The sequence below is a fragment of the Halichoerus grypus genome, chromosome 8, assembly GCF_964656455.1.
Source record: "Halichoerus grypus chromosome 8, mHalGry1.hap1.1, whole genome shotgun sequence".
Lineage (NCBI taxonomy): Eukaryota > Metazoa > Chordata > Mammalia > Carnivora > Phocidae > Halichoerus > Halichoerus grypus.
The window spans coordinates 89,720,154-89,733,993 of record NC_135719.1 but is presented as its reverse complement, the minus strand read 5'-3'; the positions used below and the strand labels follow the sequence as shown (position 1 = coordinate 89,733,993).

The 13,840-nt window shown below is 47.8% G+C and overlaps 1 protein-coding gene across 6 annotated transcripts in view; it reads right to left on the bottom strand.

Moving 5' to 3' along the window:
- NPAS3 (neuronal PAS domain protein 3) overlaps positions 1-10,469 on the bottom strand; it is an 839,760-nt gene extending 829,291 nt beyond the window's left edge. For 5 of the 6 annotated variants that reach the window (XM_078053550.1, XM_078053551.1, XM_078053553.1 and 2 more), the window contains exon 1: positions 10,093-10,469. In XM_078053550.1, coding sequence (XP_077909676.1) covers positions 10,093-10,250 — 158 coding nt within the window. In that variant the 5' untranslated portion in view covers positions 10,251-10,469. Of the gene's footprint in view, positions 1-5,758; positions 5,867-10,092 lie in introns of those variants that run through there. The other variant, XM_078053555.1, reaches the window with a different exon arrangement.
- Positions 10,470-13,840: the final 3,371 nt, after the last annotated feature.

Genomic DNA, 13,840 nt, shown 5'->3' with positions numbered 1-13,840 from the left:
TATCAGCACTGGCCTCCCAGGGCAGGGGGGAGCCATTGAGAAAACTACTGTGAGGTCTTTAATACAGGGCTTGAAACACTGCAGTACCCAATAACCATTGATTATTATCATGTGTGATCTATTTTTAGTTTTTGAATCCCACCAGAGATTGTTTCTAAAAATCGTCTATAATTTCACTTACATTTATGTGGCATCGTTTCTTTCTTTCCTCCAAGAACCTCTAATCAGTTTACAGTCATTAGTTATAATATTTTACAACCTGGATACCTACACTCCCCCTCCCCCCCAACACTAAACTAACAGAAGTCCAAAGAGATAGAGAGCCTTATTAATATTTCTATGAATTCTGCACTTCCTCCTCTTGCAGAAAAGGGCATTTTTTGACTCTCTATAATATTTTGCCTGTCTAGTATAAGAACAAGTCTATGACCAGAGCAACTGCTCTTACAGAGTATTCTGAACTACCATCTCTGGCACAAGTCATGATTGTCCGTAGTAGAGGTTCAATAAATAAGGCTGAGTGAGTGAACCAATCAATAATTACACTCGAAGGCCACGAGCACTTTGGGCCATAGTAATATGTGATTTTCATCTTGTGTCTCATGATTTTATACACAAGACCACAAATATTCCAATTAATTTACCAAAACATTATGCTCTAGAAATGTATACAGACAACTTCAACTGCTGTTTAATCTTGTCACTACCCTAGTCATTTCAGATACAGTAGTAATCACTTTACTCTTACTAAGCTATGTCCTGCTTATGCACTGTAGTATTACTAATATTACTACAAATTATTCTAACTATGTAAGGTTCTATCAAACTTAATAGTGCAAACATCCTATTCACACTAATGGGGCCCAGAGCAGTAAAAATACCATTCAGTTACAGTTGGTTTATTACACTGCCCAATGAGGAAAAAAGGGGGGGGCACTATTTACTGTGAAAATACTAACATCATTAAATGCAAAGCAATGTAACTGACTTTTTACATAAGTTCTAGAAGTAAAGATTTAAATATTAGTACAGATCATAGTACAGATTTAAATATTTCAAGTGTCATATATTCCATTATGCGCAACTTTGGTAGCATTTAAATTTTAAAATTAATATTTAATCAACTAATCAACTAAATTTTCAACATACCAACTCTCACTAACTTTCAGCCTTATCTAGTGTAAACAATTAAGGAATGTCTGTAAAACACCTGAAGTTAGAATCTTAGCCTATGCAATGCAAAATTTTTAAAAAATTTAACTCAAATGATGAAATGTTACCCGGTAGAAAGAGTGGCCATGTAAACATAATAGGAAGGGCCAGTTCTCTTCTCATGTGCTCTTAATTTTCTTTAAATTTAGCGAGCAGCATTCTGCAGAGGAAAGAGGATTACAGGAATGCAGGAAAAATAAGAAAAGAGAAATAGAGTATCTAAGGTTTACATTGGGGTCATTATTAATAGTAAAGCACTTAAGAAAGTTCATAGGGAAAAACATTACCAGGAGAGATTTAGAAATATTTGTGACATATCCCCCAGAAATATCTCACAAAATACAAAGCTCTACAGCTTTAAAAATAACTAAATGAAAGCTACACTGCCTAAATCCTCCCCCAACAGTGCTGCTTTACAAAAGCACATATCTATACATCTTGTCATAGAAAACCTCACCACAGAGCCGGAGATCCTGGACATCAGGGCCCATTTCAAACAGACACAATTTTCACATGCCCCTGGATTCCATCCAGACTAAAATCTGGGACACAGTAAAAGTACTGAGGGGTTCATGGAAACTCTGGCATTCCCATAAAATAGCTCTATTGTAGGTAGGGGCAACCATTGTGTAGAATTTCAGGGGAAAATCAAACTTCATATCACTAAAACTACCAAACCGTTCCAATGCGTAGATTATATTTAAATCACAATGCAATTCTTATCAATTCATTTCACATCACTTTTAGTCAAGTAAAAGTCATATTTTTAAGAATATGCAAAGATACAGGGACCAAAACTACTCATAATACCACTAGTAACTTTTTTTAACCAAAAGTATCAAGTAATGCTGATGTCAAGTTTGCTTCTTGTGACAAATCAAATCTAGTAACTGGCACATTACAGATTTGGAGTAGCTATTTGTCTCTCAATTCATAAACCAGAGATTGAGAATATGGAAAGATGTTGTAATGTGGGAGGGTCCTACATAATAAAGGTCATTATAACTCCTGGCTCCAGAGCTATACGATCTAATATCCTCTCTGGTGGTTCTATGATATGCCCATGCATTACAGTTCTTGTTGACAGTCTGTTGCCTTGGAAATATTTCATTATTTCAGTTTTTCCATTTGTAGACCCTTGGCCTTGTGATACGAAGGCCATCCTATTTCATATTTTCGATTATCATTTAAGCAATCTTGCGGAGCTATTTATATATAAGCAAGTGTTAGACAACGCATATCATCATTTATCACTGTGTTTAAGCTTACAATGTATAAAGAAATACCTCCAAAAAATATTCTCCACCACCACCTTCACTTTTAAACCAAAGCCCTGTACTATGGGAATATGCTTTGCAAACCAGCATGGGCACATCACATGCTTGACACTTCTATCTGTCTAATTTTCTTGGTTATACATCCACATAGTGGAAAAACTCTGTGGTAGTGCTACATAATTTGCAGCCTACTGGAGTTTAAAGAAAAATCAAGCAAGTTTAAATACACAAGGTTTTCAACTTGTTCTCTCAGGCTCTCAGGCTCTTTCTATGTGTAAGAGTCAGAGAAATTTAAGCAGTACTAAATAGTAACCAAAGACATCAGTAAGAAAAAGCTTCTTTTTTTCCAAAATTTACTCTGTAAACATTATTAGAAGGAAATAACTTTTGTACTGTACTACTAAACTCAGGTCAGATATTTTATAAATTAACAAGACCACTGAAAAAATATCTCTTTTTCTGTATAAGTTTGTGATTACTGGTGTACTTGAAAAGCAGTAGAGAGTAGTGTCCATATACGCCTTTATGAAATCAATGATTTGGAAACCATTTTGTAAATAAATGGGAGGATATCACCTAAAGCATGTCCACAGAAAGTCATCTTTCATAAACATATTTGTGTTCAACTGTTACAGAGAAATACTACTACTAACCAACAAGTTCCAGGCACAAAATTCACATAAAGGTGAAATTACTTACTTGAAGCAAGTAACTATGACAAACAACCCCCTCCTGAACAAACCATCTGACTTTCCATTTCTCATTCCAAAACCAAATCAACTAACATGTGTCATGTTTACCCTTAAAGTGTTAAGAGCATTTAAAGCCCTAATAACAAAGTGAACCCTCGGGACATAAACCAACTGTTTGGGTAACGGGCCAAGTTTGTGGTTTATTCCTGTGTGAAACATTTAGTTTATAACTCCTTCTTTCCCGTATATCGCTCCTTGGGGCCCCCTACCTCGTTATTACTCCTCCCTCTCCCTACAGGTTAAACCTTCTCAGATCCAACCTTTAAAATGACAGCATCCGAGCTGAACAAGAAGATGCTATTAAAGGGCATTAAATTAAATACAGTATATCCTCCTACAACTTCAATCAGAATTTCAGGCCAAGTGTTATTTAGTTCAGCTCTCAAGTGAAGCAGAATAACAAATCGTGCACTTTGATTTACCTTCTTCGAATGCCAAATGGAGACAGGTGATAAAGAACGCGCTCAGGCACAGGCTATGAAGTTTCCTCTAGAAATTAATTCTATCTTCAAGATTCCTATCTCAGAAAGATTCCCAAAATGGCACACAAATAGGCCTCTGCTAGAGAGATTACTGGGGCCATCCCAGTAAATACATTTACTACCAACAGAACTGGGGAAGGAGGGCGGGTGGAAGGGAGGAAGGAAATCAATTATAAACTTCTGATCTGAAAAGGTATTCATCACCATGTTAAATAAAAAATAATTATTAAAAGACCTGCACAGTGCTCTGAAAAATTTTTTTCTTATCTACAAGAGCAATGTACTTAATATGTGAATTCTTCATAAAACACTGAATATGCCTTTTAGCTAGTATAAGTTGTCAGACAGTTAAGGCTATACACATTCAACATCTTTAAAAACTGGATCATGCGTGATTTACTTTCAGGTATAGGATTTATATAGAAATTATCCAGAGTTTAGAATTCGTCAATTATGCACCTACCTCACAAAATTTTTCCCTTAATCCTGACAATTCTGCTGAAGGAAACAAGCAATAGTGCAACTGAAGCTTTCTAATGAGTAGTTTGTCTTAAATCTCTGTCTACCCTCTTCTTGATGTAAGCTATAGGTTAAATGCTATGTTGTATCAAAAAATAAAACCTCCCATGTAATAATAATTAAATCTTGCAACTACTATGGACTTCCCTCATCTTTTTTCTCAAGTTCACTTACACTTATGAGGGAAGTTGGGGGGGGCATATATCTAAGAGCATTTGTTTTCCTCTTGAAGCAATGGGTAACATTTCATACTTCCTACTGAGCATTTCCTCTTCGGAGACAGAAAAAGATACTTTGCACAAACCAATATGCTATATGCAATTAATGTCATTAACGCTGCCAATTAATAGCAAATAGGATTCCAAACAAAGTAGGCTGGGTGGACAGCAGGAGGGAAAACCACGTGGGGCGGAGGGGGGTGCTTAGTTACTATGCAATCTAACAATGCCATTCACGTAGGACGGTTAAGTATATTTTGAATACAAACTCCCTTTCCCTTTGGCTTTAGTTTAACTAACTTCAAACAGACATGTTCGGCTGAGCCCCTTGCCTGGATATGCAATTCTCACCAAGAACTTTTTAAAACACAGATCCCCAAACAGTAACTAACGGGGCATAGACCGTTCCAACTGTTGGCACATTTTGAATCTCGCTGTTTACTCGCTAATTTGGATTTGAGGGTTTTCTTCTTCCTTTTTCTTTTTTTTCTCCCGGGAGCGGGGGAGTGGAAAGGAGGGCAAGATGAGAGCAAAGCAGGGCAAAGCAAGAGACCCACAACTTGCCAAGGCTAAGGGCGCAGCCTGGGCGGCGGGGAGGCGGCGGCCGCGCGCCTCTGTCCTCCCGGCCCGGCCTAGCTGCTCCGCGCGGAGACGGCCCCTCCGCGACACATTCCGGGCCTGGCGCGAGCTCCGCTCCCCGCCCCCGGCCTCCTCCTCCTCCTCCTTCTCCTCCTCCTCTCCTCCTCCCCCTTCTCGCCTGCCTTCCCTCCCCCTCCCCAGCCTCATTCCTTCCTAGAGAGCAGCTGCCAAGGGACCTGCGGCGGCCCCGGGGATCCCCCGGCCCCCCACCCTCACTGCTGTTCCTCGTCACACAGCAGCCCCTTCTCTTTTTTGTTTGTTTCTCTTTTTCTTTTTCTTTTCTTTCTTTTTCTTTTTTTTCTTTTTCTTTCTTTCTTTTTTTTTTTTTTTTTTTTTTTTTGTCAGCGAGTCACTCCATTCGCCGAGCCGAGGAGGTGCGACTGCTCGGAGAGCCTGGCGCCGCCGCCGCCGCCGCCGCCGCCGCCGCCGCCGCCACCGCCGGAGCCCGCTCGCTGCCGCAGCCGCCGCGGGCGGACAATGCGCGCGGGGACCGCGGGCGAGCGCTGAGCCGCAAGCCCGCAGACGAGGTCCCCGTGGGCTCGCGGCCCAGGAGGCGGACTGCGGAGCGGGCCCCGCCATCTCGGCGGCGGCGGCGGAGGCGGCGGCGGCGGTGGGAGCAGCCGCCCCGGCGGCAGGTTCAATAAACAGAAAAGTGTTACCGTTCTCGCCTGGAAGGATCCTGCTGAAAGCTGGGCTTGGTGGGCGCCATCTTCCTGCTATTTTTTTTCCTCTCTTACTTTTTGCCTCTCTCCCCCCTCCCGGGGTGGGGGGCGTGGGGAGGGCGGGGGGTGTGCGTGTGCGTGGGGTGGCGGGAGTGAGTGCGGGCGTGCGCGGCGCTCAGCGGCGGCCCGGCGGGCGGCGGCCGTGGCCCTGGCCGTGGCGGCGGCGGCGGCGGCGGCCGTGCTGCTGAGGCTGGGAGGCTACGGAAAAGTAGTGGGGCCGGAGCCTCGCCGGCGGCCGGCCGTCCCCTCGCGCCGCCGGTGCCTCTCGCCGCAGGTCGCCGCCTCCTCCGCCGCCTGCGCCTTCTCCTCCCCCTGCTCGCCCGGCGCCGCCGCCGTCCATGCGCCGCAGAGCCCCCGCGGCCCGGGCCGCTTCGGCTCCCGAGACATGCCCAGCGCGGAGACAGGCGACCCGCGGCGGCGGCGGAGGAGGAGGGGGAGGCGGCGGCGGGGGGAGGCTGCCGCGCGGCCCCGCGGGCAGCCCGGCCCAGGGCCCCGCCGCCTCCGGGTTCTCACCCTCGCGCGCCGCCACACCCCCCACTGTCGCCCCCCACCGCCACCACCCGGAGCTGGCCTGGTGGCAGGTGGGGCACACACCCTCTCGGCGGGGGGCGGTCGGGGCCTAGGCCAGGAGGGGCCGGGAGGGGGAAGACACGCAGGGGGTTCCCAGCTTGACCGCTGTGAAAGTATTTCTGGGCATTTTCCAGCTGCTTTGCTCCAGAGCGCTCTCTCGCACGCAGACACACACCCCCTTCTCTCTCCCCGTCTCTCTCTCTCTCCCCTGTTTCTCTCTCTCTCTCTCTCTCTCTCTCTCTCTCTCTCTCTCTCTCTCTCTCGTTGAGGGACTGGGAAGCTCGGCTGCCAGCACAACAACGCCACTCAGTTGCAGTTTCGAACACTTCCCTTCTCAGGAGTATCGCAACCAGGGAGAAAGAGTCAGAGAGGAACTGGGAGGCCACGGGAGCGGCCTCGGACAGGACGCCGTCCCGGGAGCGCCTTCCGAGACAGTGGAAATAAACGCGGGTGGGAGTGCGATGGCCAAGCCAGCGAGCCGCGAGAGCCCTGTGGGCGGGCGCAGCGGCTGCACAGGCACCTTAGGGCTCCGGCGCTCTCACCAACACTTCCCGAGCTGGAACATCTGCATTATTCACGCGCATACGTATCTGCAGACCCCGGGGTTCACAGGTGAATCCCCAGGAGTTTCAACGCAGTTAGGTACGAACGCCTGTCCCCACTTGGCACCTGGGACCGGAAGACTGCGGACTCTGGGATCAAGCTCTGTCGTTTCCCCCATTTTACAGCTCAGCGAGGCCTAGAGAAAGGGCCACTCAATGAAGGGCCAGTGCTGGAATCCCATTACCTGGGTAGACCCTGGTCAGAGCGCCCTCTCCACTAAACCACTCTGCCGGGTGTGGGCAGCTTTTCAGGCAGAGACTTGGGTCAGTCATGTGTCAACCAGGAAAGCAGAAAGGACTCCCAACGCATTTCCACTTTGAATAAATGAAAGAGCCACACAGAAAGCATCAGTCCTATGTGAGGCTTTGCATTTTACTTTCAACTTAAGAAAAAAATAGACCTGAAAAGGGGTCCCCTCCGGTCCTACCGTTCCAGTAAAGTGGGGCCGAGAGTTGGAAACTTTGAAAACACAAGTGTTTTTTCGTGGCAGAGGTGTTTAATCTGCGTGATGGTGTTTGAGTTCTCTTTGGAGTACACTCTACAGGTAGAAGATGAGAGTGATTGAAAAATGAACTGAAGTGGAGAGTATTGAATACAAGATATACATGTGCTGGCAGGGAGGGGGGAAAGTTGCCAGTTGGAAGTTTTGGCTCCAGGACAGCCAGCCTAGGGCGTTTCTGCCCAAAGATGACAAATGAGAGAAGCTGTGTTCTCCCAACAGGCCACTCTTGCTTGAAAAGCACCCAACTCCTGTCACTCCTTCATCAGACTCCCAAAAGCACTTAATGCAAAAAGATATTTCAGTAAAATGATGTGTCACCATTCACTTTAGCAAACATACCCAGGTTTTGAAGTGGAAACTAAGTCTGCCCCTCATAGCCTCTAAAGCCTCACATGCTAGTGGCCTGGTGATGTAGGGCCAGAGAACAGGGGACTCATGACTCAAGCCCTCCCTTAAGCATTTGCCCTCAAACCCTCCCTTAAGCATGGCTCACTCTCCAGTCCCCAAATTAACAAAAATTAAAGGCAGTAACAGGTGTCATCATATCTGACTAATGAAACCAAAGAAAGCTCCATTTTTTCACAGCCGGCACCTTCTCTTCTGTCAGTATGACTGAACATAGAGAGGAAGGAAACAATATATCCCAAAGGCTAAAGTTTACAGTTGATTATTTTTAAAGCTTTAGTCTTTAGAACCACAGTGGGATTCAGAGACTTGATAAAGTAGCCCAAATTCAAAGATGAAGATGGAAGGCATCAGTGGAGTTTTCAGCGCTGGAGGGGGAGATATGGAAGATTACCCCTGAAGGCTCCTGACGTATGGGGGAAATTGGCCCTGGGAAGATCTTTGTGGTGAAGGACACCAGCACTCTGAGAGCAAACGTAAAGGCTGAAATTTCAGGACCACCTCTTATGCCCAATTTATATCTTATGGATTAGTTGGAGGTCTCTGAAATTGTCCACAGGCCATCTGACATTTCTGACCCTTGACTCCCTACTTAACAGACCATACTATTGTAATTATAGCCTGCACTTCCTAGTTAAAGTGACCGCCAGATTATATTGTCATTTAAATGTTTTGTAGGTGACAAAAAAAAAAAACCCTTACCTGAACCATGAAAAGGAAAAAAATCTAATTCTTTTCTAGTCCTTTATGTCTGAAAGATTCCCAGATCTTTTGTATTAAAGGTTCTTGTAATCACTGAAAACAAGACTAAAATAATTTAAATTAAAAAATCTCTTTGACCAGAAATAGCCTGTTTTTGAGTTATTTTCAAGACTCTCTTTTTAAAACTTCCGACAGTACTCAAAGCATATAATGAAGTCTTCTACAGAATATTAGCAGTACTGGGCATCAACTTGGAAAACACTCAGTGTGTTATGCAAAATCTGCTCTGGTCGCTGGGCCATTGGTTAGAAAGCACAAAATATGGCAGTGATAGATTATCTTAACCTTTTCAGTTTAAACACTGTTGGTTCAAATCAAAGGTTCTCAAATCAATGAAGTTTGAAATACAAGGTAAAAATAGGAACTGTTATTTGAATTATGCATTGTGTATTTTTAAGTTAAATGCCATTGGCAAATCTCTCAGATATTTAATCGTGTGCAATCTGGGAAACACAAATATTTAATTTCACACTTTCATGTGTTCTTTTTTCTTCCATCTTCTATAAAACTGAGCCCCACAAATGGGAAGCTTACCTTTCATACTACATTGTCAGTTTTTCTCAGCACATTGTTGTGGATTACATTTTTTTTTTATAAAATCTTGGTAGATCACAACTTGTCCTTAAGGAAAAACTTCAGGGTTCTAGGGCTGTTGGTGGTAGTATCCTCCCCCCATTCCTAATTGAATCAAAGAATGTCTACCAATTCAATATCACAACTATATTTTATTAAAAATCTATAGATGTTTGGGAGAAATGCAAACAAGTAATACTTCAAAACTTCCTTCTCACCCACCTAGCCTAACTTTGTAAAATTTGCTTCCTAACTCGCATCTCTGAATCTTACGCATTTGCATTATAATGCATTTAAGATGAATACTTAACAGCGCCAAGGAGACTCGGATTTCATGCTGTATTTCCCTGTAGTAACAGGTGACATGATAACACTATTATGTAGAATTGCAAGTCTACAGCTACACGTGAAAATCGTTCCTATTCTGTTTGGAAACAAATGATTAATCAGCCTCCAGTGATCAATCGCCCCCCCAGGCTGCCCGTCAGCTCGGGTTCGCACCCGGCAGAGGCAGGGAGAAAATTCCGCGGAAGGGGACGGGGATCCCAAACTTTGCAAAAGCACCTTGTGCTGTGTCTAAGACTTCGCAGCAACTCCTAGGCTACGCGGGGCTGGGGTTCTGGATTTGGGGCCAGGCGGAGGGCAAAGGATGATTTCACTTCGCCAGTACACTGGAGTGCCTTTCAATCCGAATTGTGAATTTTTTTTTCTTTCTCATCTGTAGAACGAGGAGCCAGCAAAGTGAGCCCTGACGATGTGCATGTGTGTTGTAACGCATAAAACAGGAGGCAAAGTGAGTCCCACCCCAGCACCCCGGGGCGGGGGGCACTATCCCAGCCCAGGGGGGACTACTCACCGCTGCTGGTAGGAGGTGATGCCCTGGACGTTCTGCGGGGTGCCGTTGGCCGCGGCGCCGGCCCTCCCCATGCCCGCGCCGGCCGGCACCCCCGCGGCCGCCCCGCCGGCCGCCGCGGCCGTCACCTGCACGCTGAAATCCGGAAAGATTCGGATCATCGCGGCGGCCTCGGCCCCCGGGCGCGGCGGCTCTGGGCGAGAGCTGGCGGGGGCTCGGGTTTGGGCTCCGGCGGCGGCAGCAGCAGCAGGGCGAGCAGCGGCGGCGGCAGCAGCGGAGCCAGGCACCAGCCTGCAATCCCATTAGTGAGCCGCGGCCACTGTGCGCGGCGGAGAGGCGCTTTGATGTGCGCGCAGCGGGCTGGGGTGGGGGGGCCGCAAGCGCTAGGAGGAGGTGCGGGGGGCGTGCGAGGGACTTGCAAACAGCAAAACGTGTCAGGGTGGGGCCTTTTTTCCCTTTTGGGGGGCGGCGGTGCTCCCCCCTCTTTCCAGGATGTTGCTCTCACTGGCTGCTCCGGCTGCGCGGCGCGAGCCCAGCTGAGAGAAGAAGGGGAGGGGTGGCGGAGGAAGGATGCACCGGGAGGCTTGGCGAGGACTTGGCCGGTGCAAGGGAATGACGGGCAGCGGAGGGTGCCTTTCTTTCCCGCCCCCTCTACACACACACACACACACACACACACACACACACACACCGCGCACTTCCGACCCAAAGTGCAAGACTGAGGCGCGCGCTCTCCCCTCTTTTCTCTAGAGAAATAACCACCATCCAAGCGGGCTCGCGCCTCCCGCGGCTTCCAGCAACCTGGACTTAAGCCCGCGTGTGCAGGAATGGGGGCTCAGAGCTTCCCCTCCCACCCAGGACCCCTCTCTGCCAGTCTTCTGCACACCAGGCAGTGCGGGGGTTGCCAACTGCAAGTTGGACTACTGGAGAACTTGATGCTTATCGAGAAGGGATGGTGTGCAAAGGAGAATGGGGGGGGGGAAGGGGGTCGGGCGGAGAAGCCGCTTTTGTGCAATGGAGAGTTTGTTCCCTTAATAAGAAGGGACTCTCCTCGCTCCTGGTGGGCGGGCAGGTTAGTCTTGGACAAACTTGTGAACTGGGGACTGTAGGTCCATGCAGAGAGATCCGGGTGTGCCCCTGATGACCCATCTCTATACGCCCTTTTCAAACGTTGAAACGAATAAATTAGCAGCCACAGCTGAGGCGAACTCTGCAAATTCCAACACCAGGGAAACAAAAAGAGAAAACACGTGCATTTATTTCCTCGTGTCTCCCAGTTACTTCTCTGCATTGTTACATTGGTATTTCTTTAGGGGGTGAGGAGGGATGCTTGTGATTCGGGCACGAATGACAACTTGCACTTCTTCTCGCCCTACTAGTGGGTGGGGGCGGCGGGAGCGGATCGTTTCCCCCACCCCCTGCCCAGGACCCCCTGTTGCCCCACTTCCTCCCTCTTTCTTCCGGCTTGCGAGCCGGGACGGGAGTTGCGGGGCAGAGGCGCAGCCCCTGAGCGACGCGGGGCTCGGTAGGGCTCCCCTCCTCTTACACGCTCCCACCCGCGACCCACTATGCTGGTGCTGATGTGGGTTTCCCCAGCTCGTTCTCTCCTTTCCTCTCCCCGCGCGCCGAGGCCCGGGCCCGGCAGCCGGGGGACGAGTGGCCGCCGCGCCCGGCGCACGAACCCAAGTTGGGCTCGGCGGAGCGTGGTGACCGCGGCCGCGCCGCCCCGGCCCTCGGCCAATAGCGCCTCGCCGGGCGAGACACCTGCTTAACCCTTTGAGCCTGGGGCGCAGCCGGCCGGCGGGGACCCAGAGGGGCAGGGCCGATTGGCCAGAAGTTCCCAAGGCCGTGAGCGGCAGAGACCGCTCAGCCTAGCGTTCCCGCACGAGGTCTAGGGGCCAGACGCCTGCCCTCGCCGCAGAGCTGGACGCCCCCTTCCACCCTCCTGCCTCTCGGGAAGCAGCCGAGCGGCACAAAGGCCGGTCCGCGCCGGGGCTGCGTCCCGCGCTTGCCTAGGCAATCTCTGCACTCCCCTAACCCGAGTCAGTTTCCGGAGGAGCCTCCCGCGCCCGGCAGCCGCAGGGAGACAGAGGGAGGGAGCCCCAGCTCTCGCTGGCCGGGCCCACGGCGCAGCTGCGTTTCCATTTTCCTCTCAAAGAAAATGCTTTGGACGGCAGATAATACCAGGAGATATGAAACTGCTTCGTCCCCCACATGTTGCACGTAAAAAGAATCGTAATGAGCATCTGTGGCGTGTGCTAGGGATCCCACGAGTTAGTTGAAGACCTAACCGAGGTCCGGACTCCTTCTCTCCTGGGAAGGAGTCATTTTCTAGTTTAGCGGCGTTTCATTCTGAGATACTTATTTTTCAAAGGCCAAACTCAAGGTCTTAGAACGGGATGAGGGGTGGCTGTTGAGAGAGTGGAGGGTCTGAGTAGATGGAAAGCCGCCCTGTAAGGATCTGGTCACAGATGGGGGTCACTGTGATGCGGGTTGACTTGGGTCTCTGCGCCCTCTCCTCCCCACCTCTCATCCTCAGGGCCGGATCTGAAGAGAGAGATCTCAAATACCAACCGTTGACTCTAAAGCTGGCTTTCCAGTTGAAAGAAATAGGAGTTCCATGGCAATTCTCGAGAGGTCAGGAATGTGTTTTAGGGATTTGGAAAAGTTCTCCTCTGACTGCATAAGTCAAGGCCGGCAGTACGATAGGCCAAAGGAAGCCAAGTAAATGGCCGATGAATAAAGCTAAAAATGAACCCAGATCCAGGCAGTGGCTTTCTATAAAATAGCATTTGTCTGAATTTTTGGCCCATTGTGGGGTGGTGCCGTGCTTGCCACCTGATACCTGGGTCAAACAGTTGATAGAGGCTTCCAGCAAACGGCTCCAGCTTCCATATGTACTTTGACTCCAGTAGCATAATGCAATATTCCAAGCTAGATCCGGTTGATCCAGAGGCAGTTCCAATGCGCCAAATGATGCCAAAGAGGGGAAACCCTCTTTGGCCAAAAGAGCAGACTTTTTAGAAAATTACTTTCCCTTTTAAAGTCTTTCTGCACAACCAACAGGGAGTTATATTTGTAGACAATATCACAGTTCTTCTTTGTTTCAGTACAATTCTATGGATAAAAAAGACCACTGATTATATTTTATTGACTACTTATTTTACAGAATAATTGGTCTGGAAACATGTGGCCCTGCTTTGCTTCCCTTCTGGAGGGCATGTTTTTCTTGGAAGTTTAAAGGGCAAAATTGTCCCAATAGAAAGAATATGTGAGATCTGTTGTTAGACATTAAGACTAGATATGCTGAAGCTCTCTTTCAATTATACTTTGTATTATTAAAAGAGTTTAATGAGCACATTCAACTTCAAAGTTCCAAGCTGTCAACCCCATATTTAAGAGAATTAATATAGCTCCTGCCCTCCAGAAAGTTTTTTTCCTAAAATAGAAATACACAGAATACTCAAAGAAGACTTAGACCGTAGGTTACCTTAGAATGACTATAAACGTGTTTCAGTATTTTGTCCTTACATGTGTAATTCCGGAAGTTTGGTTTGCATGCATGAGAGACAAAGTCCTTATTGGATCCGCTTATCTGCATGTTCATTAAGGACCTTAAGCAAAATATAAGTTTATTCGCTCATTAGTAATTCCGATTTCATTACTCTTTCAGTTAAAATCTTTACATGCTGGCAGCTGTTTTGAAATATTTTGAAAGTTGCTTTGGCACTCATCCAATGAAAAGGGTGCC